The following is a 26,335-nucleotide window of genomic DNA, read 5'->3' on the forward strand; positions in this document are numbered from 1 at the left end:
ACCATCAGATTCGAATTTAGCTGTCAGATTAAAGTAGCCGTGCCCCGTGCGTTTTATCTCAAATCGGATTGGCCGGATTTGAATCGGACGGTCCAGATATAAACTAAAAAATCGGGTTACTTCAGGAGATCCAAACCTGTTACATAATTTATGTACCTTCTTTATTTTTCTGAATAAAAAACCACGGATTGCTAGCTGAAGTCTGAAGAGGATCCCGCAGTAACAATAAACAATTCCCACTGGCTTTAGTTAATACTTATCCTGATTCCTGACTAACTAATCGAAGGTTAAAGCAATGGGTCACATCTCCATCCCCAGTAGATCTGGAAGCAAAATCAATCGGGTAATACCATTTACAAAAAGATCGAGAAGATTGATAGTGGAACAATGGCTAATGCCGTGAAAAAAGACACAGAAATGGGGGTAAAAAACAAGTACGAGAGAATGGATTCGCTAGAGGAGGAAGAAGATGAAGATGAAGATGAAGATTTAGAGGTTAAGTGGATGCAAAGAAGAAGAGGCACCAAAAAGTACGTTTATGCCTGTGCGCTGTTTGCCTCTCTAAATTCGATTCTTCTTGGATATGGTGAGCTATTTTTTTACTTGTTTCTATTCTTACCATTGGAGAAAAGATAAGTGCTTAAGTGGTTTGGTGAATTTTTAAGATATTTTACTCATGTTGTACTTTTGCAACGTATGCAAAGTGTTTGTAAAAATGCATATGAACAAAATTTTGCCTATCAGCAAAAATTCTTTTCCAAGTACTCCAGCATTCTAATTCCACATAAATGGGATCTACAATTAGGATCTTCTTATATATCTAGAAGTTAGTCAGATAGTTTATTGAGATAACCTATTATTAAATAAGATAAAACAGTACAATGTTTCAGTGTGGTAAAAAAGAGAGAAGAAAAGGACAAAAGAAGTCAAAGGATAGTGTAAGTACTACTCTGTGTAACAACAGCATATTGCCAACCCTGTCCTGTACCAGTTCTGTTTCCGTCCATCTCAATCTTCAATTCCTGAAATTTTTAAAAATACCATAATAAAAAAAAACCAAATAACCACTGATTCTGAAAAATTCGAATTTTGACACGGCCGCCCCCCCTAGATGAGGCCCCCACTCCCCCTTTCTTTTCTTTTTTTCTTTTTCCTTCATATGAAGGCGGCAGTTCAATTCAAAATAAAAGGTGGCCGAAATATTTGACCAGAAACCATGTTTGACCGAAAGGTTAACATAGAGAATGAAAAGGAAAAAGAAAAAAAAGAGAGGGGCCGCATCTAGGGGATGCGGCCAGGGTTATTTTTTGAATTTTCAAAATTTTGTGGTTATTGGTTTATTTCTTCTTTGGAATATGGTATTTTTAAAAATTTTGGCTTCAATTCACTGAGTCCCCTAAACACAGGATTGACTGCACCACAAACTAACAAAATTCTAGAGATAACTGGGCTCCAGGCCTCCAGCTCTGGAAATGGAATCGAAAGGAGGATTAGGCACCTGTCAGTACCATTCAGTATAAATGCTCGAGAATAGAAAAAATTCGGAAACAAGTAGTCAAGTGAGAAGCAATTCTCTCAGATGGCCACAACTTCATCTATTCCAATTTCCAGCTCAGCCTACGGTTTTTTATCAAAGGATTTGTTTATTCCAGCTGCATATATGAGTCATTAATGATTGACCTACAAGTGCTTACAAGTGCCCACCAAGATTTAAGCAGCAGATTTACAGTCAATTTTCATAGTGTTAATGGATTTGAACTTTTGAAATCTGATCTAGCGACAGACCTGCATTGTTGAGGATCTGTTGTACTTTTATTATTTTTTATTTCTTTTTCATGAATTCATGGGACAAAAATAATTTTGGCCATATTAAATTGACAGATGCTGGTGTGATGAGTGGTGCTATCCTATACATACAAAGAGACCTCAACATAACTGAATTCCAAGAAGAAATCTTAGTTGGCTGTATAAGTGTCATCTCACTGATAGGCAGTTTATCTGGTGGCCGCACCTCTGATGCAATGGGCCGAAAATGGACAATGGGCCTCGGCGCGATTGTTTTTCAATCTGGCGTGATCATAATGACATTTGCACCATCATTCACTTATTTAATGATTGGCCGGCTCATGGCTGGTGTAGGTATGGGGTTCTGTGGCATGATCTCGGGTGTCTATATAGCTGAGATTTCACCAGCCGGTGCTAGAGGTACTCTTACTTCATTCATTGAGATTAGCATTAATCTCGGGATTTTACTCGGATATGTTTCTAATTATGCATTTTCGGGTATATCTGAGCATATTAACTGGAGAATAATGCTTGGAGTTGGTGTTCTTCCTTCAGTTTTTATTGGTATTGCACTTTTTATTATACCGGAATCACCTAGGTGGTTAGTCATGGAAAACAGACTAGAGGAAGCACAGGCAGTGCTAACTAAATTGAGCGAGACTGATATAGAGGTCGAACAAAGAATGGAGGAAATAAAGGAGGCAGCTGGAGTATCTAAAGGTTGTGAAGATAAGGCTGTTTGGAAAGAGCTTTTGTATCCATCTCCAGCTGTGCTCCGCATGTTGTTTGCTGGGTGTGGCATCCAGATTTTTCAGATGATTACTGGCATAGATGCAACAGTTTACTATAGTCCGACAATTTTTAAAAGTGCCGGTATCAAATCTGACAAAGAGATTCTTGCAGCCACAGTCGCGGTTGGGTCCTCCAAAACCGTTTTTATATTGATCGCTATATTTTTGGTTGATAAGGTCGGGAGAAAGCCTCTTTTATATGTCAGTACGATCGGCATGACTTGCTGTTTGTTTGTTCTTGGCATTGCTTTGACATTGCCTAATTCAGCTTTTGCCATTAATCTTGCCATCCTGGCTGTCTGTAGCAATGTTGCATTTTTTTCGGTTGGAATGGGACCCATATGTTGGGTTCTCTCATCTGAGATTTTTCCTCTGAGACTCCGGGCCCAGGCATCAGCACTCGGCCAGGTAGGAGGGAGGGTTAGTAGTGGACTGGTCTCTATGTCATTTTTGTCAGCATCTAAGGTTATATCTGTAGCCGGTGTGTTTTTTGTTTTTGCTGCTGTTTCAGCTATATCGGTATTGTTTGTCAAGGTGTGCATTCCAGAGACAAAAGGGAAAACCTTAGAGCAAATTGAGATGATGTTTAGAGGGGAGAAGAATTCAAATAGAGGCGAGGTAGAATTTGGGGATGCTGAGCGTTTAATACCTACAGAAGAGAAATAGGTAGAGCAAATCTAAAATTGGATTCTAGATTTAGTTTGTCACCCGTGATGCTATTATGAGGTTTATTTCTATTTTTTTTTTTTTTGTTCTTTTATTTAGATTAGGTTGTTCTTATTGTGTTTTTAATCAGCTTCACGTTTTTAAGGGGCCTTTTGTTATACATCTGTACTTCAAAGACTTGAAGTCAATTATTGAAAATAGAAAAAATAGAATTATGGTATGTTTTGTGTGACCATGATTGCATTATTAGTAATTACAATTTTATATGTACTTTACTAGCTAGAAATGAACTAATAAGCGTACACCATTTTACATGACAATGACATAGACATTTCCTAAAAGACGAACAAAATGCTTCTGGCGATCAGGTAATGCTGCAAGTAATGGTAAAACCAAATTTTCTTAAAATTGACATTGTTTAGCAAACATGATTAATAACACCAGTTTTCGACTAGAATTCGTCGAGAATGCTTTTATCTTAACAATTTTGATAACACCTTTTCATATTACGTTATTTTTTTTTTTTTACAAAAATATGTAGACATTTGATTAGTTGTGTATCAAATTCCTTGCAACTCTAAAATCATTTGATGTTTCATTAAATATCTTTACATGTTTATAAATTTATTAGTGCAAAATTGGAAAGACAGATTGTAATTATGCATAAAATCTATTGGAATGCATTTACAACGCATTTGTGCATTTTGTTGTTTGTTTGTTGTGGTACATAGGAATTCTTAGATCTATCTTATTTCTGTAAGGTAGAGATTTTAGTTAAATCGAAAATCCCATCAACAAAGTAGTTCAATTTTCCTTCCATCCACATGCATCAAATATAACTCTGTTTTAATTGAGAAGCAACTCAAGCAGTCCATCTTAATTCGTCTTTTCTTTTCAATTCTTTTTTTTTTTCTTTTTTTTTTTTTTTTAAAAAAAACTTGTTATTTACCACCTTTTAGCTTGACAGCTCCCTTTTTATCAAGATTGATCCAAAATTTTGAATGCAAACTTGAAGGAGTTGAATTGGTCTCCCACAATTTTCTATAACAAGAATAGATGGTCACTATTAGATACCCAAGCAATGCAGCCTGCCTCTCAACTTGGAAAACAAAACTACTCAGAGTGCAGAAAAAATTGGTAGCTCTATACATCAAGTGTCACATTTACTGGTAAAGTCTTTATATTTTCCCCCAAAGAACATTAAAAAAAGTAGCTATCAAAATCTTTTTCTCTTTCTAACTAATCATTAGCATGACTAAAATCAATAGAACTAAATACTCGAAGCATCTTCAAGCAACCATTATCTAAAAAACCTGCAATTAATAATTCAGCAAACATAACAAGAAAAAAAACACTTAATATAAGCAGGAAAAACAAAGTTTTTCCAAACGGCATATAAACAAGCATTGTAATAACTATGATGAAGCACTACAATAATCTCTGATTGATATAATATCATAGTCAACCTTCCGCTTTCTTCCTCTAGTAATGGTGGAACTTTAAGCAACCAAAATCCACCAAAACCCAGTAAAGTTGGAAAAAACAATCTTAAACTGTTATGAAGCACCAGACATGTCACACATTACATTACCCTGCATCAGACGGGCTGATATAGCGTAGGGTATGATCCACATACTTTGTTGGTATACTTGCAATTTAAGTTCCTATACTTTTTCTAAGGGACGGCACCTTATAGATTGATTTATCCAACAAAGCCTGGAATTCATTGTCTGACAAAATTTCTAGTCTAATCCTCCTAGGGAACCTGAAGAAAGAACAGAACAAGATATGGCAGCTTACTGGTGGGTGGCTATGGTGTCAGTACTCAACAGTTGCTGCTGTTCAGGAGAGAGGGTGGGGCTGTCGATGGAGAGAGTCCCTGCCAGAGGCTGTTGCTGCTCTTGCGGCTGCTCTTGAGGAGAGAGGGTAGGGCTTCCAATGGAGAGATTCCCTGCCCGAGGCTGTTGAAGATGACTGCCAACAGGGAGAATTCCTGCCCGAGGCTGTTGAAGAGAGAGGGTAGGACTGCCGAAGGAGAGAGGGTGGGGATGTTGCTGTTCTTGAGGAGAGAGAGTCCCTGCCTGAGGCTGTTGAGGAGAGAGGGTGGGCATGCCGATGGAGAGAATATCTGCCTGAGGCTGTTGAAGAGAGAGGTTGGGTCTGTCATTGAAGAGAGGCCCTGCCTGAGGCTGTTGCTGCTCTTGAGGAGGGAGGATCTGTGTCAGAGGCTGTGCCTGGTTTAGGTACTAAACAGTTAGTTTTATTTTCAGGCTGAATAACATCTGAAATAACGTAAGACATGAAATATCAGGATTCCTACCACACTGGCCAAAAGTTTCACCCTGAGAGGACGCTCGATCCGTGATGCAACCTCAAGGAGTTGCCAGAGATGGAGATTAAAGGCTTCCCTTAATTGTTCTTCAGAGAGATCTTTAGTGTTAACGGTCTTAGTGTCAGAAAATAGCTGAGTTCGATAAAAAGAGAAAAAAAAATCCAAATCTCATCATTACACAGGATCAAAATTGCAAAAGACAAAACAAGATCTGGCATAAGCAACTTTCGAGACAATGTTGTATAACAAAATGAACCAACGATTTCACATGTTTTATAACATAGAATTGATTGATATCTATAAAAAAATTACAACTTCAGGATAGAGACGTCTGAGACGATGTTAACAACATGGATGGGGAGTACAAAACATAAGCACCTTTGGAGAGTACTGTACCTGAGATTTATCCAGGTAGTGCCCCATCTGAGAAGACAAATCCACTAGTGCACCTGAAAATTACAACTGGTCAACACTCTTGTTCAAGAAAATATTTGAAGAACTGATTTTTGTCAGATGAAAAACAGTCACTAAGAGTTAAAGACTCTCTTTAATTCAAGATTATTGGTTTTGGATTTTGCAAGATCTTTTAATTATTCATGCCGTATTGTTTTCTGTTTAGAATTATGTAGATGAACTTTAGGCTAAGAGTACAAAATCCTAGTTTAAACACACAAAACAGACAGGCACACATACCTTGCAAAAGATCTGGAGTATTTGGTATCTTTTGGATATAATCATTAATCCTCTTTTGATAATCATACTAAGAAGAGGAATAGAGATATTAGAAAAATCTGAGCAGCTTTCACTTAGCAAGAGAGAAGGTAGAAAGTGAGAAATTTTTTAATAGAACTATTATGGAGCGTTATCGATCCCCTTTCAGGGTCTGGCTAATATAGATGGAACATATTTAGGAGTAGGGTTTATAAAAGATAAAGGGTTGAAGTGATTGGAATGAAAAGGATAAAACAATTTCAGACAAGTGCCAGCACCAAGTGGATTACAACCTAACACAAGGTTACTTCATTTCTTTGCAGTAATTTCAACAATTATTGTCTGTTTTGGCATAGAATTCAAAATCAATTTCAGGTGCCATATGGAATGGAAAAGTATTAGACTGATATCTCTCAGAAATGGGAAAGCTAGCGATATTTATCTAGGTTTGCCACTTGTGCATAAGCAACTTCACGAGGCTTATTAGACATTTCCAGAATTAGGTTAAACAAGAGAGGATTCAAGTAATAATGATGAATGTTTGATTACTATTTTTAACCAATGCCTGGAAAGCACCCAAATTGCCAACAAAATAAAAGGCATACTACATAACAATTAGTAAATTGATTTTGAAAATAAACAACAAGGAAAGAAAAATACTTGATGGTCCGCCTCCTTAAGAAGCCAGTCCTCAACCATTCTTGCTGTTGCAAAAGCCATTGTCTCATGAATCAACTTCACATAAGGATTGTTGTTTATACTTTCCGCTCTACAACCACAACAATTTGTCATCTAATTTAGCAAGTAAACAAATTTAGTATCTTAAATTACAAGAGAAATTCAAACTTTGTGCTCTTCACTCTCCAATCCTTCAATTTTACCCAAAAAACACAACCACAACAAAGAAAGTATCCAAAATAAAGGCTCTTAAATATAAATAATTTTCCATTACAAAGTCGGTAACAATAGAAAGTATGTGGTATCAACCAACCAATCGGCTTTAAAAAACAATCATCGCATTTCAAGAACTGCTTAAAATTAAGTCGGAAAAAAAAAAAAAAACTGACATAAGCTTCCTATTGTCGTCGCGAACCGGTGCGGACAATCCCGGTGCCCAATAAGATGGATCATCATAGAAATGGCTGTCGGGGCGGTCCAAGTCCATATCAATAAGAAGGGAAGAACTCTACACTGATTTATCGAGTGGAGTGAGTGATTACGAGAAGAGTGTGTGTGTGTGAGAGAGAGAGAGAGAGCGGGGGGGGGGGGTTCTTGGCTTCTTGCGAAAGGAGAAGTTGTGATGGTAAATTGGGGATGTATAAGTAAACATTGAGCGCTGATAAATTGATAATGGATCTGAATCCACATTAACGGATTCGCATGTGTTGGGGACTCCGTTAACTTAGTGGATCTGAAATTCTGAATGGAACTTCCGGAGTAGGGCTGCAAACGAATCCAACCGAATCGAATTTACACCAATTTGAGTTTAGTTTGAATTAATTTCGTAGATATTCGTATACGAGTTTAGAGAATTCTACGATTTTATGATGTTTTCATATTGCAACTTATGTGACCGAGTTAAATAAGAATTGGTGAATTTCAGTGTTTAATTAGTAATATGATTCGTGAATCAACTCGGATTTTAATAAGCAGGTTAAATATATTTTTAAAAAGAATTAGTGATTTATTCCGGGATAAAGCGTCTATTGAACATATTTTACTTGAATGATTTTAAAGTATTTCTTTGTTGTCGCATGATGTTCTGTGATAATTTGGTATATGTATATCTATTGCCACCTCCGTAATTAATATATGCACCTATTAATTAAATTTTTCCTTTCCCGCAAAAGTTCTCCTGTTGCACATATATATATAGGATTGAACTGGCCCCATCCTTCTTCTTCCATTCCACCACACCTCCACAATTGTTGCTCTTTTGCGACGACATTAATTATATTGAGGTTGTGACCCGCCAACACCCCTCTCCAAAATCTCTTTGCATAAGATATGATCCCAACTCCATCATTGGCCTTTGCCATGCATATCCTCTCCCATGCTGCCAAGCAGTTAATTCCTCAGCACTCCTCTTTGCCTTTCCAAAAAAAGGACCTACCTATATATTTTATAGGTATTAGTTCCCGAATTTTTTATTAATAGAAATAAACTAAATTAAATATTTAAAAAGAACAATGATTTTGATTTTTCTCGAAAACTAGGTAGATCGGGCCTTTATAACCCGTCCCACCGGACGGGATTATATAACCCGTCCCGGTTAATTAAAGGCTTAACCAATATCACGGAAAAAAAAAAAACAATTGTCGGCCGGGTTTAAGCATCCCGTCCCACCCCGAAAAAAAAAAAAAAAATTTCGCAGGCCGGGTTGAAGAATCCCGTCCAACTCCGAAAAAAAAAAAAAAAATTTCGCAGGCCGGGTTGAAGAATCCCGTCCCACCCCGTAAAAAAAAAAAAATGTCTCAGGCCGGGTTTAAGCAGCCCGTCCCAACCCGTAAAAAAAAAAAAAATTTCCTGGACGGGTCCTCTTAACCCGTCCCGTCCACTAATTAACGCCCCGCTGAGCATCTATTTCTCATTCTCCGCGTAGTTATTCTTCTCCACGCAGAAAGCAGAAGCGAACGTCAGAGACAGAAAGAAGTTGTTAATTGCAAAATCAAATTTCAAACAGGTAACTCAATTATATTTTATGTTATATTATTCAGTAATTTTTATAAAATAATTTAATTAATATTAGTTTTTATTAACATAATAATAATAGTAATATGTAATTTATTCATTATGGTGTAGGTTATGTAATTTTTATTTAATGGTATCACTAAAATGTTATCAAACTTAATTTGTTTTTACGTAACTATTGAACTTTATGTTTGTTCAATTAAATGATTTTGTTATTTTCTGATATGTCATTTAGTAACTCTTGTAGAATAATTTAATTAATATTAGTTATTATAATAATAATAATAATAATAATAATATGTGATTTATTTATTATTGTGCAGGTTAATTTATAAAAATAATTAATCATGTTAATGTTGAGGATTTATTTTGGTGGTGAAATACGACAGGGTCGTAAAGGAGTAGAGTATAGTATTAGTCCTCAATTTTCATTGAGTGTGACTGATGAACACGGTTGGTATGATGTGAAAGGTGAAATTTATCGCCAACTTGGATATTCCGAGAATGAGTATAACCTAAAAGCACATGCACGGGTTAATGTTGGTACAACAACCCGACGTTATTATGAGAAAATTGAAATCGTGTGCGATCAGAGTTGGAGAGGTATTTATATCCAAAGTATGCGTGCCCAAACCCAGTATACTTTTCTTGATTTATACATTGAGTTGGTTCCAATCATCGGTGAAATACAACCGCAGTTATTTGTTAATAGTATGGTACCAGAACCAAATCCAGAACCTCGACAGACCCAACATAGTGATAACTATGCGGGTCCCAATTTCTTCAAACCTTATCAGACACAACAAACACCGAGGCAAGACCCTCAACAGACCCAATATAGTGATAACTATGCGGGTCCCAGTTTCTTCGAACCCTATCCAACACAACAAACACCGAGGCGAGACCTTTATCTACATCCTTATCCCAATATGAACGAGTTGTCACCGTCTGTTCAGACAGAATACAGTAATCAGAATAGCCCATGGATCGATCCACCGGAGGCAGCTGATCCTAATGCTGATTTTGATGATGTGCCGCAATGTGATGATGAAGAGGACGCTGACTCATGTGAGGATGACGCTGACTGGGATAATGAAGATGATTCAGAAGGGGATGTCCGGGATGATAACTCAACGCAATCACACCAAACACCACGCGTTCAGGCTGAACATTTTCCCATAAGTGACCGCGGTGTAAGTCACCCTGTGGCAAGCTTTAATGACACCTCAGCATTTCAACCCGCAGATGTCAACTTCTTCAGTAGGCCGAATCATGTTCATGATACACTTGCTGTAGGTAATGAGTTCTCTTCAAAAGAGGCCCTACAATTGAAAATAAATAGTTATCACATCAAAAAGAATATTGAAGTAAAAATTACGGGGAGCAATAGAACTAGCATGGTAGTCAATTGCAAGGACACGAGGTGTACGTGGCGTTTGTATGCTAAGTCTGGATTATTTTCATCTAAGTGGGAAATTAGAACAATTTCAGGACCACATACATGCCATGCCGATGCTTCTCGTACCGATCATGCACAATTAACTGCAAAAATTGTGGCCGATGTTATACGAGAAGATATTAGGGAGAATGTTGCCTTAACCATTAAAAGCGTTAAAGGGCTAGTCCGTAAAAAATACAAGGAAATCATTCCCAAATATAACAAGTTGTGGCGTGGTCGAGAGCTGGCAATTGCACAACTATTCGGTAGTTGGGAAAAATCTTACGACCTTCTCACTCCATTGTTGGAAGCAATTAAAAAAGACAATCCAGGAACAAAATTCGGAGTTGCGCATGAACCCACAGATGATCCAACAGAAAGGTTGTTTAAGGCAGCTGCGTGGGCTTACGGTCCGTGCATTGCTGCAGTGCCTCATCTCAGGCCAATAATTAGTATTGATGCATGCTTCCTTTCTGGTAGGTATCAAGGGAGATTGCTGATAGCGTGCGGTTACGATGCTGAGAACCAGTTGCTTCCTCTAGCTTTTGCATTAGTCGGGGAAGAGAGTTTCCAGACATGGGGATGGTTCATGAGGTGGTTTCGTCTGGAGGTAATTGGTAATAAGTTCATGTGCGTTGTTTCTGATCGGCACATGGGAATCAAAAAAGTATTCACCGACAGATACGGTGGTTGGTACGAGGATGGTGGCGAGTGCGTTCACAGATTGTGCTCACAACACATTGCCGAGAATTTGATGAAAAAGTTATCATTCAGTTTTAAAAATATAATCGAACCAACCCGAATTAGCATTGCAACCGAACCGAACCAAAGTTTTATTTCGGTTTGATCGGTTTGTTCGGTTCAAACCGAAATATATTAATTTTTTAATTAAAACAATGGATTATAAACCGGACTATTAAGAAATAAACTAAGTTATTTAGAAATAAACCAGTTATTTAGAAATAAACCAGTTATTTCGGTTTCAAAATTTTTTCCAAACCAAACCGAACCGAAGTTATAATTCGATTTTGAAAAACCAACCGAATTGATCTAATAAACCAAAATAACCGAACCGATCCAATAAGCCGAAATAACCGAACTAATTAGGTTCAATCCAAAACTGAAATAACCGAACTAATTAGGTTCAATCCAAAACCGAAATAATCGAACTAATTAGGTTCAATTCAAAACCGAAATAACCGAACTAATTAGGTTCAATCCAAAACCGAAATAACCGAACTAATTTGGTTCAATCTAAAACCGAAATAACCGAACTAATTTGGTTCAATCTAAAACCGAAATAACCGAACTAATTCGAAATTAACACACTAATTTGGTTCAATAGTTTGATAATAAATCAAATTAGAAATTAACACACTTATATACTAATTTAATTTAATTATATTTCAAACAAACCTGAAATGATTGATGACAGAGACGAGACAGACGAGGTGGTGCGGAATTTTACAAAATTTCCGGACAGGTTGCGTTAATCCGTCCCAGGCTTCTTCTTTCCGCCGTCCGTTCTGCTGTCTGCTGGGAAAAGGAAAAACAACGAAGAACGAAGGAGGGGGGCGAGTGAAAAAGAAACGAGGGGACGGGTTAAGAGGACCCGTCCAGGGTTTTTTTTTTTCTTTTCGGCGTGGGACGGGATAACAGGACCCGGCCAGCTTTTTTTTTTTTTTTTTTTTCGGCGTGGGACGGGTTAACAGAAGCCGGCCAGCTTTTTTTTTTTTTTTTTTCGGCGTCGGACGGGCTAACAGGACCCGGCCAGGTATTTTGTTTTTTTTTTTTTTTTTTTCCGTCACGGTGATTAGGAGCTAACCACAATTAACCGGGACGGGTTAATTGGACCAGTCCGGTGGGACGGGTTTAGCAAACCCGATCTACCTAGTTTTGACAAATAATCAAAATTAGTGTTGGTTTTAAATATTTAATTTATTTTATTTCTATTAATAAAAAAAACGGGTATTAATTCTGCTAACAAACTTGTTTTACTCAGCGATCTGGCTGGACCCCCCTCGTGTGTTTGAGCTCAGTCGTACTCCAAAACCAGAGGTTAATGCTTCTCCCTTCCGACTTCTTAATTTGAAAAATGCCATCATTTAGTGGTAGAACCCAGAAGAGCTTCCTATTAAGTTTCGGGGGCCTCTGGAACAAGGATGCTAGCTAGATTGATTGGTAGATTAGAGGTCTTCCGCTACGTACTAAATTTTGGGTTGGATGTTAGCAGCGCAGCGCAGCTCGCTTAATCAATACAGAAATTACTGGTTATCAGGGGTCCGCGAACAGAGAATTTGAAACATCAAATTTAACATCCTTACGTGTTATGTACGCATTGAATTTAGAGTATAACAGTAAAACTAAACTTGTATGGGACAATAAAACTAAACTAAACTCTGCCTCTCAGCTTGGAAAAAAAAACTACCTTATTACTCTTTATATTTGTAGCTCTATACATCAAGTGTCACATTTACTGCTAAAGTCTTTATATTTTCCCCCAAAGAACATTAAAAAAAAGTAGCTATCAAAATCATTTTCTCTTTCTAACTAATCAACTAATCATTAGCATAACTAAAATCAATGGAACTGAATACTCGAAGCATCTTCAAGCAACCATTATCTAAAAAACCTGTAATGAATAATTCAGCAAACATGTCAAGAAAAAAAACTAAATATAAGCAGGAAAAACAAAGTTTTTCCAAACGGCGTATAAACAAGCAGTGTAATAACTATGACGAAGCACTACAATTAGGGGTGATTAATGAGCGAGCATGAGCGAGTTAGGGTATGCTCATGCTCGCTCATTAAGTAAATGAGCGAGTTGTTAATGAGCGAGTTTAAATGAGCGGATAAATGAGCGAGTTGTAAATGAGCGAGCTTTTAATGAGCGAGTTATGAGCGGCTTACGAGTTATGACTTATGACTCATAAAAAAATTATATAGTGTGCCCACGCATAACAAAATTTGTTAAAAGTCATAATAACAAAATCCAACAAATTGTCATAATTCATTTAAATGAGCGAGTTGTTATGACTATTACTTGTTTTGGGATTTAGGCGGAGGTTTTGGTTCTGCCGATTTACAAAAAAAAATGAATATGAAACTATGAATATTAGTATATTACACACGATTAAATGTTACATTGTGCTCACTATATTATACAGGATCAAATATGAAACTATGCTTACTATTTATCAATCTTAATGAGGTAAGGTTGATGTTACACATAATTACATAGGATTAAATGTGGCAAGGATTAGATGTGGCAAATGCTTAATGAGCGAGTTATGAGCGAGTTGGGTCATGCTCATGCTCGCTCATTAAGTAAATGAGCGAGTTGTTAATGAGCGAGTTTAAATGAGCGGATAAATGAGCGAGTTTAGGCGAGCTTTTAATGAGCGAGTTATGAGCGGCTCACGAGTTATGAGCGATTTACTCACCCCTAACTACAATAATCTCTGATTAATATAATATCATAGCACAGGTCAGGTATATATCTTCCGCTTTCTCCCTCTAGTAATATATGCAATCTTAATCTGTTATGAAGAACTGTTATGAAGCACCAGACATGTCACACATTACATTACCCTGCATCAGACGGGCTGATATAGTGTAGATTATGTTCCACATACTTCATTGGTATATATGCAATTTAAGTTCCTATACATTTTTAAGGGACGGCACCTTACAGATTGCCCCTAAGAAGTTTATCCCTTTTTACCTTATCCATACTGGCCATGTTTCTTATTTGATTTATCCAACAAAGCCTGGAATTCATTGTCTGACAAAATTTCTAGTCTAATCCTCCTAGGGGACCTGAAGAAAGAACAGAACAAGATATGGCTCACTCTTACTGCTAGGTGGCTATGGTGTCAGTACTCAAAAGTTGCTGCTGTTCAGGAGAGAGGGTGGGGCTGTCGATGGAGAGAGTCCCTGCCAGAGGTTGTTGCTGCTCTTGCGGCTGCTCTTGAGGAGAGAGGGTGGGGCTTCCGATTGGGAGATTCCCTGCCTGAGACTGTTGAAGATGACTGCCAATGGGGAGAATTCCTGCCCGAGGCTGTTGAAGAGAGAGGGTGGGGCTACCGAAGGAGAGAGGGTGGGAATGTTGCTGTTCTTGCGGCTGTTCTTGAGGAGAGAGGTTGGGTCTGTCATTGGAGAGAGGCCCTTCCCAAGGCTGTTGCTGCTTGAGGAAGGAGTGAATCCCTTCCGGATCCGGAGGAAGGAGGATCTGTATCAGAGGCTGTGCCTGGTTGAGGTACTAAACAGTTAGTTCCAGGCCAAATAACATCGGAAATAATTTAAGACATGAAATATCAGGACTCCTACCACACTGGCCAAAAGATTGTCCCTGAGAGAAGGTTCGATCCGTGATGCAACCTCAAGGAGTTGCCAGAGATGGAGATTAAAGGCTTCCCTTAATTGTTCTTCAGAGAGATCTTTAGTGTTAATGGTCTTAGCTTCAGAAAATACCTGAGTTCGAAAATAAGAGAAAAAAGAAATCCAAATCTCATTGTTACACAGGATCAAAATTGCAAAAGACAAAACAAGATCTGACATCTTACTGGAAGGTTATGGTCCCAAAACGATTGGCATATATAAACGAAATGAACCAACAATTTCACATGTATTACAACATAAAATTGATTTGAAACTTATAAAAAAAATTACAACTTCAGGATAGAGACAATGTTAACAACATGGATGGGGAGTACAAAACATAAGCACCTTTGGAGAGTACTGTACCTGAGATTTATCCAGGTAGTGCCCCATCTGAGAAGACAAATCCACTAGTGCACCTGAAAATTACAACTGGTCAACACTCTTGTTCAAGAAAATATCTCAAGAACAGATTTTTGTCAGATGAAAAACAGTCTCTAAGAGTTAAGACTCTCTTTAATTCAAGATTATTGGTTTTGGATTTTGTAAGATCTTTTAATTATTCATGCTGTATTGTTTTCTTTTTAGAATTATGTAGATGAACTTTAGGACAAGAGTTAAAGCTCTCTGTATCTCACTTTCTCACTGTCCTGGTTAGGAAGCTGAAGTACAAAATCCTAGTTTAAACACACAAAACAGACAGGCGCACATACCTTGTAAAAGATCTGGAGTACTTGGTATCCTTTGGATATAATCATTAATCCTCACTAGATAATCACGCTAAGAAGAGGAACAGAGATATTACAAAAAATTGAACAGCTTTCACTTAGCTAGAGAGAAGGTAGAAAGTGAGAACTTTTTTAATAGAACTATTATGGAGCTTTATCGTTCCAATTTCAGAATCTCGCTAATGTAGATGGAACATATTTAGGAGTAGGGTTTAGAGATGATAAAGGGTTGAAGTGATTTTATTAGCTTTAATTTTCTTAACAAATTAAGATAAAATCATTTTTAGGTCTATGGTTTTTAAAGATAAAAAGCAGAATTTGAGAACAAGTGCTATTTCAACAATTATTGTCTGTTTTGGCATAGAATTCAAAATAAATTTCAGGTGCAATGTGGAATGGAAAAGTATTAGACTGATCTCTCAGAATGGGGAAAGCTAGCAATATTTATCTAGGTCTGCCACTTGAGCACATGCAACTTCTTATTAGGTCAAACATTTGAAGTAATAATGATGAATGTTCGATACTAGTATTTTTAAATAATGCCTGGAAAGCACCCAAATTGCCAAGAAAAAAGAAGAAAGAAAAAGAAACAAGAAGAAAGAGCCATACTTGATGGGCCGCCTCCTTAAGAACCCTGTCCTCAACCATTGTTGCTGTTGCTAAAGCCATTGATTCATGAATCAACTTCACATAAGGATTGTTGATTATACCATCCGCTCTACAACCACACAACAATTTGTCATCTAATTTAGCAAGTAAACAAATTTATTATCTTAAATTAAAGTACAAGAGAAATTCAAACTTTGTGCTCTTTACTCTCCAATCCTTCAATTTGTCATCTAATTTACCAAAAAGAAAGAATCTCACATGAGGTCTCTATTTTGATCGCGAACTGATATGAACAATCCCTTTGCCCAGTGAGGTGGATCATCATCCGGAATCGGAGCCTTCTCATACAAAGGGGTCTCCGTCTCGGGGCAGTGCAAGTCCGTATCCATAAGAAGGGAAGAACTCTACACTGTATTTAACGAGTGGAGTGTGTGTGAGTGCTTATTCTTGGCTTCTTGCGAGAGGGAGAATGGGAGAATGGGAGAAGTGGTGATGGCCTGGAGATACGGGGAATTGGGAATGTACAAGTAAAGTAAGCATTGATGGATAATGGATCTGAATCCATATTAACGGATTCGCATGTGTTGGGGTTGGGGACTCCACTCCGTCATCTTAGTGGATCTGAATCCATATTAACGGAGGATAGGATCGATCCTACAGCTTATTGGATTTCAAAATTTTACGACTCAATAATAGTTGCCTTCAAAATTATTGTGTAGTCGTGCGTGTCACGGGTCAAAGCCCAAAAGAAATAGATTGAAGAAAAAAAAGAAGAGAAATTTAGATATTTTTCCATCAAAATTTCAAATTAGTTATTACCCATCTAAAATTACTTAATTTATTAATATACATATTTTTAAAATTAATCAATAAAAAGTACCTGTCAATATCAATAAATTCGGTAAAATAACAATTCTACTCTTCACTTCAAAATACCTCTTTCTTTTGGTGGTACCTAATTAATTTCCCTATGACTATCCGGACCTTCGCCAAATATAGTCATTCATTTGTCAAAAAGGCAATAAGTGTCAACATTTAATAGAAATGGTTAAGTAAATTAGCAAAATTTATTTATTATCTCAATGTTCAAACACATACATACATGCAAACATTCAAATGTAAAGCATGTCTAGTACTCTAGTGGGGCGATGCTATCCAATGTTGAATATCGTGTTAAGCTGTGATTGGAACACAACAGTTTCGATCTGTGCCCAATTGGCGAGCTCGAACCTACGCGTTCCCGCTGAAGATGACCAAATGACTCACTGCATTATGGGCTCCAACTCATCAGGCCCAATTGGCGTGCTGTCCAGACTCCAGACTCCAGAGAAACAGGATTGAAATTTGAAATGAAGAGACACTTACAAAAGGGACCCATATCATGGGAACGCTGAAGAACGGGACACTGATATATACCAGCACTGGACGCACGAAATCAAGATGCATGCCACTGGAGACGATTAAAGCAACGGACTGTTCTTTATTTTTTTCATTTGGAAGATTCGTACGGCTAATAGCCTGATATAAACGTCTACAAAATGTACAGTTAATTTGGATTGAATCGTAGAATTTAAAAATGTTAAATTCTGTTTGTGTATTATGTGTTTGGTATCATATATAATGTTGTCAAACTTAATTGTGTGCTTTATATATATATAGGTTAATATGGGTATAACCTTTGCACTTCTAGTTCTAGTTGGGCGATTTAATTACGACTGGTCACCAAAATGTTAAATCCCATCAACTAAGCAATTCTAATATCATGCCACCCACCTGGATCGATCAATATAAATATGTTTCAAATATATATATATATATATATATACATGCAGTCAAGTTTAAGTCATCGTCTTTTTTATTATTTACTACTTTTTAGCTTGACTGTTTGAAATTTGCTAACTTGAAGGAGCTTAATTGATCTCTTACAAATTTTGTACAAACTGGTTTTAGCCTGCTTTGAATTACTTTTTGGTATTTTTTTTAAGATAATTCAAGAATCTTAGAGCATCTCTATATGCATTGTGAAGAGCAGCGCTGCATATCAAATATAATGTACATCCTTACATTGTCAAATATGCATTGAATTTGGTGCATAACAGTAAAAACTAAGGTTGTATGCAGCAATTATTGTATACAAGAGTTGTCATATTTACTGCTCAACTCTTTTAATCCTTTTCCCCAAAGAACACATCAAAAAACCTAATTGTCAAAATCATCCTCTTTCTAACTAATCATTAGCATCTCTATATCAGAAGCATCTTCAAGCAACTATTGTTTACCATTATAAAACCTACAATGAAAAATCCAGCAAACATGTCAAGAAAAAAGAACTAAATATAATTAAGCAGGAAAATTTCTTCCAAACGGCACATACACAGGCAGTGTAGTAACCAAGTGAAGCACTGCAATATATAGTCTCTAATTAATGTAATATCATAGTCAGGCACATGCAGGTGAAGGTTTAGCAATAGTTATGTTGGATAAAGCATTCTTAAACTGTTAAGAAGCACCAGACATGTCACATATTCCTTTACTTTGCATCAGAAGGTAACTATATTTTGTGTTTGGTAACTATATATGGGTTGTTCCATATATTTTGTGTTGGTATACAAGCATTTTGAGTTCCTATACCTTTTTTAAGGGAGGGTAATTTATAATTTTCCGTAAAAAGCTTATCTATTTTTACCTTGTTCATTCTGGCCATGTTTCTTAATTAATAGGTTTTGTTCAACATTTCCAGTGCTTCCTCTAGAAATTCCTCATACTCACTGGGACCTGAAGAAAGAACAGAACCATCAGTTCTAATAACGTCTGTTCCAAATTTTAAAAACTTCATTTAACCTAAGAACTTTAAGAGCTTAAGGTAAATTCTTTTTTATATCATATCATGCGATACTAGCAAAACAATATGGTCTGTTTATAAAAAATTAATGTACCCGACTGTTGCTGCTGTGGCTGCTGTGGCTGCTGTTGATCAGGAGGAAGGGTGGTGCTGCCTTCAGAGGAAAGCCCTGCCAGAGGCTGTTCCTGTTTGAGGTACAAAACAGTTAGATTCAGGCCAAATAGCATCTGAAATAAATTATCGGGACTCGTACTAAACTGGCCACGTGCAGCACCATGAAGGGAGATTCGATCTATGTTGCAACCTCAAGGTGTTGCCAAAGATGAATTATGGTACAAAAAGTTAAAATGAATTGCTATGGATCTTTATCAGTCCATTTCAGAGATTCACCGATATAGATGGAACATATTTGAACAAGTGTTAATAAAAAGATAAAAGGTTGAACAGCATTTCTTAGCTTCTTTTTTTTAACAACAAATTAGGATCAAATCTTATTTAGGACTAGGGCTTTTAAATGAAAGATACTTCGATTTAAGCTGTAGATAAAAACTATAATTTGAGAACTTTAAACAATTCTATACCATGTGATAGGATTAATAAGGATAAATCAATTTCAACAAGTGCTAGTACCAAGTAGATTACAACCTAACACCGAGTAATTCCAACAATCACTGTTTTGGCATAAAATTAATTCAAAATTTAATTAAGGTGCAATGTGGAACGGAAAAGTATTAGACTGATATTTCTTAAAAGGGGCAAGCTAGAAATATTTATTTGTCTAGGTTTGCATTTTCAGAATTAGGTCAAACATGAGATCGAGGATTCAAATACGAACAAGTAATATAATAGCTAGTGTTGAACTTCCAACACGACTAGAAAGTACCCAAGTTGCCAACCAAAAAAAGAAAAAGAAACAAACTGCATAACAATTAATTAATAAATTGATTTTGAAAAGAAAGAACAAGAACCATACTTCACTGGTTGCCTGCTTAGAAGACCCTCCCTCAACCATCTCAGCTGTTGCCTTCATGACAGGAGTCTCTGCTTTATGCAACTTTTGTAATCCTTGCTCTCTACAATCACACAACAATGCTGTCATCTAATTTATCAAGAAAGCCAATTTAGCATCTTAAAACACAAGATATATCGATCAATTAAAAATTTGTGTTCTTTACTCTCCAGTCCTTTAATTTTACCAAAAAAACAACCACAAATCAAGAAAGTATCCCAATTAAATTCCTCTTAATAGAAAGTATGAATGTAACAAAAATAGGTGCAAAAGTGCAAAAGAAGTTATTAAAATGTATAGAAATAACAAAAATAGAAAGTATGAGGTATCAACCAACCAATCGGCTTTAAAACAATCCTCGTATTTGTAGAACTGCTTAAATAACTTCAATCTTTGAAAAAAAGTAGAGAAAATAAAGAAAGAAACAATCTTTTTGTCACAAGTACGTCGAATTCCCGCGCATAAAACAATTACAGAACTCCCCACGCATAAAATTAATGAAATAATTAGATATTAAACAAAACATTTAAGTCTGAAAAAAATCTCACATAGAATCTCCCTCTCTCTTGGATACAGCTCCATCACCCGAACTCGGTTCCTCAATAAAAGCATCGTCAGGTTGTTTACGCTTCTTCGTGGGGTCCATAATAAGAGGAAGCCCTCTAGCTCTACACGATTTATCGAGTGGAGTGAGTGATTACGAGAGAGAGAGAGAGAGAGAGAGAGAGAGAGGGGGTTCTTGCGGGAGGGAGAATGGGAGACTGAAGTGCCGAAGTGGCAATGAGGCTATAAGCATTGGGCGCTGATAATGGATCCGAATCCACATTAACGGGTTCGCATATGGTGTGGAGTGGGGACTTGACTCCGTCAACTTATTGGATCTAAATTGAAATTGAAATTTCCACGGACAGATCCAAGAGCTTATTGGATTTGAAAATTTTACCACTCAGAAAGACAAAACCTCAACAAATAGATCCGAGAGCTTGATGGGCAACAAAACCACATCCAAACAAAAATATATCCGAGATCTTCTGTGCCCTAGCTAGTGAAATAAGAAACACTTTAACCAATTTCAGCACGTAGTAATAAAATTTGCAAATTTAGTTTGGATTTCAATAATAGACTACAAATTTAAAAATTTGATAAATTTTTTAATACATGAACAATTCGAAATTTAAATAATTTTACAAACTATTCACAGTTTATTTCTACATAAAGCATTTCTGGAATTTTTTAGTTTTGAGGGTTTTTAAGTTTTTTGTTGTTGTCATACTCATATGGGATGATGTACTCTTTAGAGTAGATTATTCTTTGTACTATTATTATTAGAATAATGTCTGATTACAATTATTAAATAAAAAAATTAAAATTTTGAAATATTTATATCTCATGTCGACTTACAAAGAAGTTGCCAAAATAAGAAAAGAGTGAGTCTATGGTACTATGCATATCACGGGTTGGTCCGTGCCACGGCTCAATATTCGAGTTTTCAAAATTCTAATGGTCCATCCGAACCGTTCATCTTGTTCTCCATATTAATATGTGTTTGGAGACCAAATTTTACATTTTTTTGAAAATTTTTTACTATTTTTGTAGATATTTAGAAAATCACTTGATCTGAAAATTCTGGACCATCCAAAAACAGTGATTTTCCAATAAATCTAAAAAAAAAAAATTCTTAAATTAACACTGCTTTGAGCTGCAAAAATGAAAATAAAAATTAAACTAATTAAAAATGCTGACGTGTCATTGATTGGATGCATCGATTTTTGGAATGAAATTAAGATGGGCCTGAATTCTGATTCCTAGATTAACTCAAATTTTGAGTTTAGATTCAATCCATCTTATTATAATTAAAGAGTCCGGCCCGTACATTATAGACTTAGACCCGATTCGCCTTGATTTTGAATTTTGATAGGATATATATATATATAGTTGGAATCTAAACTCAAAATTTGAGTTGCTTTAGGGAATCTGGTCCCCCTCCTGCACGAGTCTGAGATATCTCATATATATTTTGCGTGACCGACGTGTCCGGTGCCTATTCTGGAATACCGTAGGGGCCAGCATCATTTGAACTTTGATATTCGTGCAGAACGTATTTTAACGGTCGGGATTTTCCAAAATTAATTCATTAAAGTCATGCAAAATATATATGAGATATCTCAGAGGATGTGAATTATATATATATTCCTCCTGCGATGACTCGATCAACTCATTTTCAAAATTAATTTCATCAGAAATTGGTCTGATACGGAATCAAATCAGTTGTTCAATCCACATTGAAATCCATGCTGATCGATTATGTTTGTACAAATCTTAATACGTATCCAACGGATTAAATATCAGATCAAATTTGCACACGATCGATATTCAGTGCAAATAATATATATAATTATATATATATAGTACCAATTTCTGTTATACAAATTGACGCATCTAAGAAGATCGATGAAGCATGTACAGCTAGTATATATATTGCTAATATACTACACGTCATCACTATTTATACGTACTACACGTAAGTCGTAACAAATGAGCTAATGATCATTTATGCTAACTAAAATATATTGGAACTTAATTTCTTAAAAAAATCATGTTTATTAACCAAACATATGTTAGTTAAAATGTCATATTTGTTAATTAATACCAGAAAAAAAAAATATACTACAACAGGTTGTGATGATCTGACGGAAGGTGACAATCTTACAAGATAATAATCTTTGTTGTTGTCTTTACAAGCGCACCCATATTGTGAACCAACTCCTCAACCAACTTAACATTCTTCCCTGGACAGCTTATCTTCACTGCTTCAAGGTATTCTTGTCGGAATGAGATATCTCCTTGAAACTCTTCTTTTGCGGCATATTCACTCGGCTTTGGTGGTGAAAAAATAAGAGTTCACTAATCATATTGCATATAATAATAACCGAAGCTCTAGCTTGGATTTTCATAAAACAGAGTGCTTCGCTCTGTCCATTTTGTATTTTTCTATGGCATAGAGTATAATCATTTATTTTTTCACCATGCTACTATTCATCTTGACTGGTTTAGTATGTTGGGTGAGTTAGAGCCTTAATACCCTATCTAGCACAATTAACACATTACATCCAAACGCTCACAAAATCAAAAGGCAGCACAACAAATATAGAAAAAAAAAAATTATAATAGTTTGGTACCACATATGTTCATTATGTAAGTCATTTAGAAATGTTAATAAAACTGAACAATCTTACCATATCATTGTTTCCTTCATTAATCAATTAGGGATTCAGGCTACTATTTAGCTTTAATAGTTGAAAATCAATCATCGTGCCGTCTTATAACTAGGAAATCACTATAGATAGATAGATAGATATAGATAGAGAGAGAGAGAGAGAGAGAGAGTACTCGACGAAAGTGCAAAGTGAGGTTCTTCAGATTTGATGAATGTTGGAGGAGACAAGTCACTAAATTCCAGCAATAATTGATATTTATTTCTCCAAGCTCCAAGCTCTTTAAGTTTTTTAAGGTCGGACAATTTGGAACATCAGCTAGCAGCAAATCCTACATAGTTTTAAAGAAAAATAAATAAAATAGGGAATATTAACTTAAATTGCACAAACTATTCAATAAATCAAATTGTTGCTTTAACACAATTTTTTTATCAATCCTAGCATCAAAGTAAAAGAAATAATATTCTCAGATCTGGTACCCTAAAATGTAGCCTAAAGATAGTATGTTTGAAGAATCCAATCCAATCCATTTGTTAGTTTTGCCTTTCCATTACCATTCTACAAAATTGCTCAAAAGCATTCATAAAAGACTAAGTTGTTTATGTCCCTTCCTTTATCTTTTCCTTATTGACAAACTAATTAACTAGTTAATTAATTAATTAATAATGATTTTTATTATTTTTAATAATAAGTTGATGTTTCCAGTGATAAGTTTTACTTGACAAAACTAGAATGGAGAATACCATTGCACCACGAAAGTTTGTATGTAGCTTTAAAGTTGTGACATTCGAAAGTCCACCGAGAAGCCTCAAGTCAAGATCGGAGGGAAAAATCAGGTCTTCAACTAAGATGCCAACTGTGGCAAGAGCTGACATATTCTTCAATATAATCCCTCCCTTACTTGTAGATCTAATGGTAAGAGACACAACTCCTGGACAAGAAATCTCCATTGGCATATGCTGACGGCAATATATTATTTCCAACTTATTCAGCACATTTGAGGAAATCATATTTAGTTCAAACCAGCAATAATACAAAGCTAATTCTTCAAGAACAGGACATCCCGATATAAGCATTCTCATTATACCATCATTCAAAACCATGTAACCAAGCTCCAGGTTTTTGAGGAAAGGGAGGCTTATTAATCTCAGTTTAAGAACATCTCTGTCAAAAATATAAGTAGTTTCAAGGCACAATAACATCTCCTCTATTGAAGTACATGTGAAAACTGAATCAGGCAAGTTGAAAAATGTGCCAGTCTCAATATGGATTGATAATATGCGGGGTCTACACTTGACTGCACAGCAAATAAATCGACATACAAGAATATGAGTGTTCCACTCATATATGAAAGGAATCTTATAAAATGTCAGTTTGAATGTATCTAGGGTTATGGTTTCTCGATTGAACATGAATCCATCAAGGAATCTTAGAAACTTAGCTTCACGATGTTCATTTTCTTTCATTGGACCCCTATATTGGCTTTTATAGTTGTCAAAGACGAGAGTAGGCAAAGAAGCCCAAACCTTTATCCATCGTTTGGACAATATACACGTGCGCACAGCCTCTTCGATAGGTATAAAAGAGAGGATGTGGGTAAGAAGCGGGTCAGGCAAACCACTAATTATGTCTCTCGCTAATTCTCGACCCTCCATCATTCACAGGTCATGAAAAATTCTACCAGATACCTGACATATATTCAAATGTAAGAAAACCACCAATCATCCTTAAGTACGAAAGAAAAACAAACAAGTACAACTTGATCATATAAAAACAATAGACCAATCTAAATCTAGCAATTTTAATTTCTTCTCAGATTTGGGGGAATGACAAGGATGCTGACTAACAAATTGATTACTTCTAACCCAGTTTTAATTTCTAGGAAATAAATTATGAGAAATAGATAGTCAAATCAAATCAATTCAATTGTATTTCAGGATATACAATCGATTGAATTAATTCACAATAAGTAAAGAGTATTCAATGAAAAAATTAACAATTAATACCACCAGTCCCAGTCAATTCTCTGAAATAGAATATGAGGGAGAGCCTTCGACTCGGTGCTAGCTAGGTAATCTTCGCGAGAGGGAGAAATTAATAAGAGATGGAGGAGTTTCGAGTTGAAATTTGTCACGATGAAGAAGAGGAATATATCGAACAAATTAATTCTATATTTCTATATGTTTTTAATATAATGGCGACGGGCTTTCTACCAAAAAAAAAAAAAAAAAAAAAAAAAAAGCCGAAACAAGGAGTCTAAATTTAATATAATGCATAAATAATAGATGGTAAAGATAACAAGTCTAAATTTAATATATTTCTATTTAGGGGGAATTTGATGTATACCCCTCAAAAACTTTATCCGAACTATTGACACATCTAACAACATGAAGCATGTACAGCGTTACAAATGAGCATTTAAAAAAAATGATGAAGCTATTTACTTACTGGAAAAACTAATTAAGTATGTCTATCCATATATTTCTTAAGTTGGTTGATACAACAGATCATTAAATATTAACAATAACTAGCTAATTATTAAATAGACAATTGGATTTGTCAGCTTACAATTTATTGCTTAATTTTGAATTATATGAAGTAAGAAAATTATGTTGGTAACAACAAATAGCTATATTTATGGTAAGATATGCATGTGCATTAACCAAATATATCATTGCATGATGTGCTAGCTTCTCATTGTCCATTTTCATTTTCATTTGGTTTAAATTAATGGTATTGGCCGATTTTGCAAGATTTTTATAATTCTTCATGCTGCATTGTTTTCTATGCTTTATTTTGTTTTGTTTTTGCAATTCTGTAGATAAACTTTAGGCTAAGATTTAAGTCTCTCTCTCTCTCTCTCTCTCTCTCTTTTATACACACACACACACTGTCCCAGTGAATCCGAAGTACAAAATCATTGTAAAAACTCACAAAACACAAAGGCACCCATACCTTGCAGAATTCCTGGAGTACGTGGTATATTTTGGATGAAATCACTAACACTTCTTAGATACTCAATCTAAGAAGAGGAATAGAGAAAGGACAAAAATTAGAACAGCTTTTACTTGGCAAGGGAAGGTAGAAAGTGATAACTTTTTCGATAGAACTGTTATGGAGCTTTATTGTTCCCATTTC

General features: G+C 35.9%; 4 protein-coding genes and 1 long non-coding RNA gene across 6 annotated transcripts; 1 reads left to right on the plus strand and 4 right to left on the minus strand.

Annotated features, from left to right (window-relative positions):
* The first annotated feature begins 221 nt into the window (after window positions 1–221).
* On the plus strand, window positions 222–3,455 carry LOC144557634 (putative polyol transporter 4). 2 transcript variants are annotated; one of them, XM_078306233.1, is made up of 2 exons: window positions 222–586; window positions 1,882–3,455. In XM_078306233.1, exons 1-2 carry the CDS (start codon window positions 388–390, stop codon window positions 3,240–3,242), a joined length of 1,560 nt encoding a protein of 519 aa, XP_078162359.1. In that variant the 5' UTR covers window positions 222–387; the 3' UTR covers window positions 3,243–3,455. The 2 variants fall into 2 exon arrangements, with proteins under 2 accessions (XP_078162359.1, XP_078162360.1); XM_078306234.1 differs by having other exon boundaries at window positions 468–530.
* An 882-nt stretch (window positions 3,456–4,337) lies between these two features.
* Window positions 4,338–7,529, minus strand: LOC144557563 (uncharacterized). The gene is made up of 7 exons (XM_078306151.1): window positions 7,353–7,529; window positions 6,946–7,054; window positions 6,268–6,334; window positions 5,971–6,023; window positions 5,563–5,706; window positions 5,043–5,476; window positions 4,338–4,555 (listed from the first exon to the last, which is right to left on the minus strand). The coding sequence occupies exons 1-7, from the start codon at window positions 7,448–7,450 to the stop codon at window positions 4,543–4,545; spliced, it is 918 nt and encodes a 305-aa protein (XP_078162277.1). The 5' UTR covers window positions 7,451–7,529; the 3' UTR covers window positions 4,338–4,542.
* A 5,334-nt stretch (window positions 7,530–12,863) lies between these two features.
* LOC144557564 (uncharacterized) lies at window positions 12,864–16,535 on the minus strand. Its single transcript, XM_078306152.1, has 7 exons — window positions 16,390–16,535; window positions 16,132–16,240; window positions 15,508–15,574; window positions 15,161–15,213; window positions 14,744–14,887; window positions 14,272–14,663; window positions 12,864–13,046 (listed from the first exon to the last, which is right to left on the minus strand). The coding sequence occupies exons 1-6, from the start codon at window positions 16,518–16,520 to the stop codon at window positions 14,274–14,276; spliced, it is 894 nt and encodes a 297-aa protein (XP_078162278.1). The 5' UTR covers window positions 16,521–16,535; the 3' UTR covers window positions 12,864–13,046; window positions 14,272–14,273.
* Window positions 16,536–18,305: 1,770 nt separating this feature from the next.
* On the minus strand, window positions 18,306–20,079 carry LOC144557565 (uncharacterized). Its single transcript, XR_013512703.1, has 3 exons — window positions 19,947–20,079; window positions 18,818–19,158; window positions 18,306–18,421 (listed from the first exon to the last, which is right to left on the minus strand). It is a non-coding gene; the product is annotated as an uncharacterized LOC144557565 (long non-coding RNA).
* Window positions 20,080–22,678: 2,599 nt separating this feature from the next.
* LOC144557254 (putative F-box/LRR-repeat protein At3g18150) lies at window positions 22,679–24,886 on the minus strand. The gene is made up of 3 exons (XM_078305800.1): window positions 23,941–24,886; window positions 23,373–23,528; window positions 22,679–22,859 (listed from the first exon to the last, which is right to left on the minus strand). Exons 1-3 carry the CDS (start codon window positions 24,853–24,855, stop codon window positions 22,689–22,691), a joined length of 1,242 nt encoding a protein of 413 aa, XP_078161926.1. The 5' UTR covers window positions 24,856–24,886; the 3' UTR covers window positions 22,679–22,688.
* Between the last annotated feature and the right edge of the window lie 1,449 nt (window positions 24,887–26,335).

Source organism: Carex rostrata, chromosome 7 (assembly GCF_964058835.1).
Source record: "Carex rostrata chromosome 7, lpCarRost1.2, whole genome shotgun sequence".
Taxonomy (NCBI): Eukaryota; Viridiplantae; Streptophyta; class Magnoliopsida; order Poales; family Cyperaceae; genus Carex; species Carex rostrata.

What these genes read in the sequence shown, in the direction of transcription:
- LOC144557634 (XM_078306233.1), top strand. Translation starts at nt 388, where the DNA reads ATGGCTAATGCCGTGAAAAAAGACACAGAAATGGGGGTAAAAAACAAG. An exon ending in TTCGATTCTTCTTGGATATG is followed by an intron (nt 587 to 1,881) that starts GTGAGCTATTTT and finishes TTAAATTGACAG; the next exon opens with ATGCTGGTGTGATGAGTGGT.
- LOC144557563 (XM_078306151.1), bottom strand. Translation starts at nt 7,450, where the DNA reads ATGGACTTGGACCGCCCCGACAGCCATTTCTATGATGATCCATCTTAT. An exon ending in TACTCCAGATCTTTTGCAAG is followed by an intron (nt 6,024 to 6,267) that starts GTATGTGTGCCT and finishes TGTAATTTTCAG; the next exon opens with GTGCACTAGTGGATTTGTCT. An exon ending in TGAAACTTTTGGCCAGTGTG is followed by an intron (nt 5,477 to 5,562) that starts GTAGGAATCCTG and finishes TACCTAAACCAG; the next exon opens with GCACAGCCTCTGACACAGAT.
- LOC144557564 (XM_078306152.1), bottom strand. Translation starts at nt 16,520, where the DNA reads ATGGATACGGACTTGCACTGCCCCGAGACGGAGACCCCTTTGTATGAG. An exon ending in GATCAAAATAGAGACCTCAT is followed by an intron (nt 16,241 to 16,389) that starts GTGAGATTCTTT and finishes GTGTGGTTGTAG; the next exon opens with AGCGGATGGTATAATCAACA. An exon ending in ACAATCTTTTGGCCAGTGTG is followed by an intron (nt 14,664 to 14,743) that starts GTAGGAGTCCTG and finishes TACCTCAACCAG; the next exon opens with GCACAGCCTCTGATACAGAT.
- LOC144557254 (XM_078305800.1), bottom strand. Translation starts at nt 24,855, where the DNA reads ATGATGGAGGGTCGAGAATTAGCGAGAGACATAATTAGTGGTTTGCCT. An exon ending in CAAACTTTCGTGGTGCAATG is followed by an intron (nt 23,529 to 23,940) that starts GTATTCTCCATT and finishes AAAACTATGTAG; the next exon opens with GATTTGCTGCTAGCTGATGT. An exon ending in TCACTTTGCACTTTCGTCGA is followed by an intron (nt 22,860 to 23,372) that starts GTACTCTCTCTC and finishes TCACCACCAAAG; the next exon opens with CCGAGTGAATATGCCGCAAA.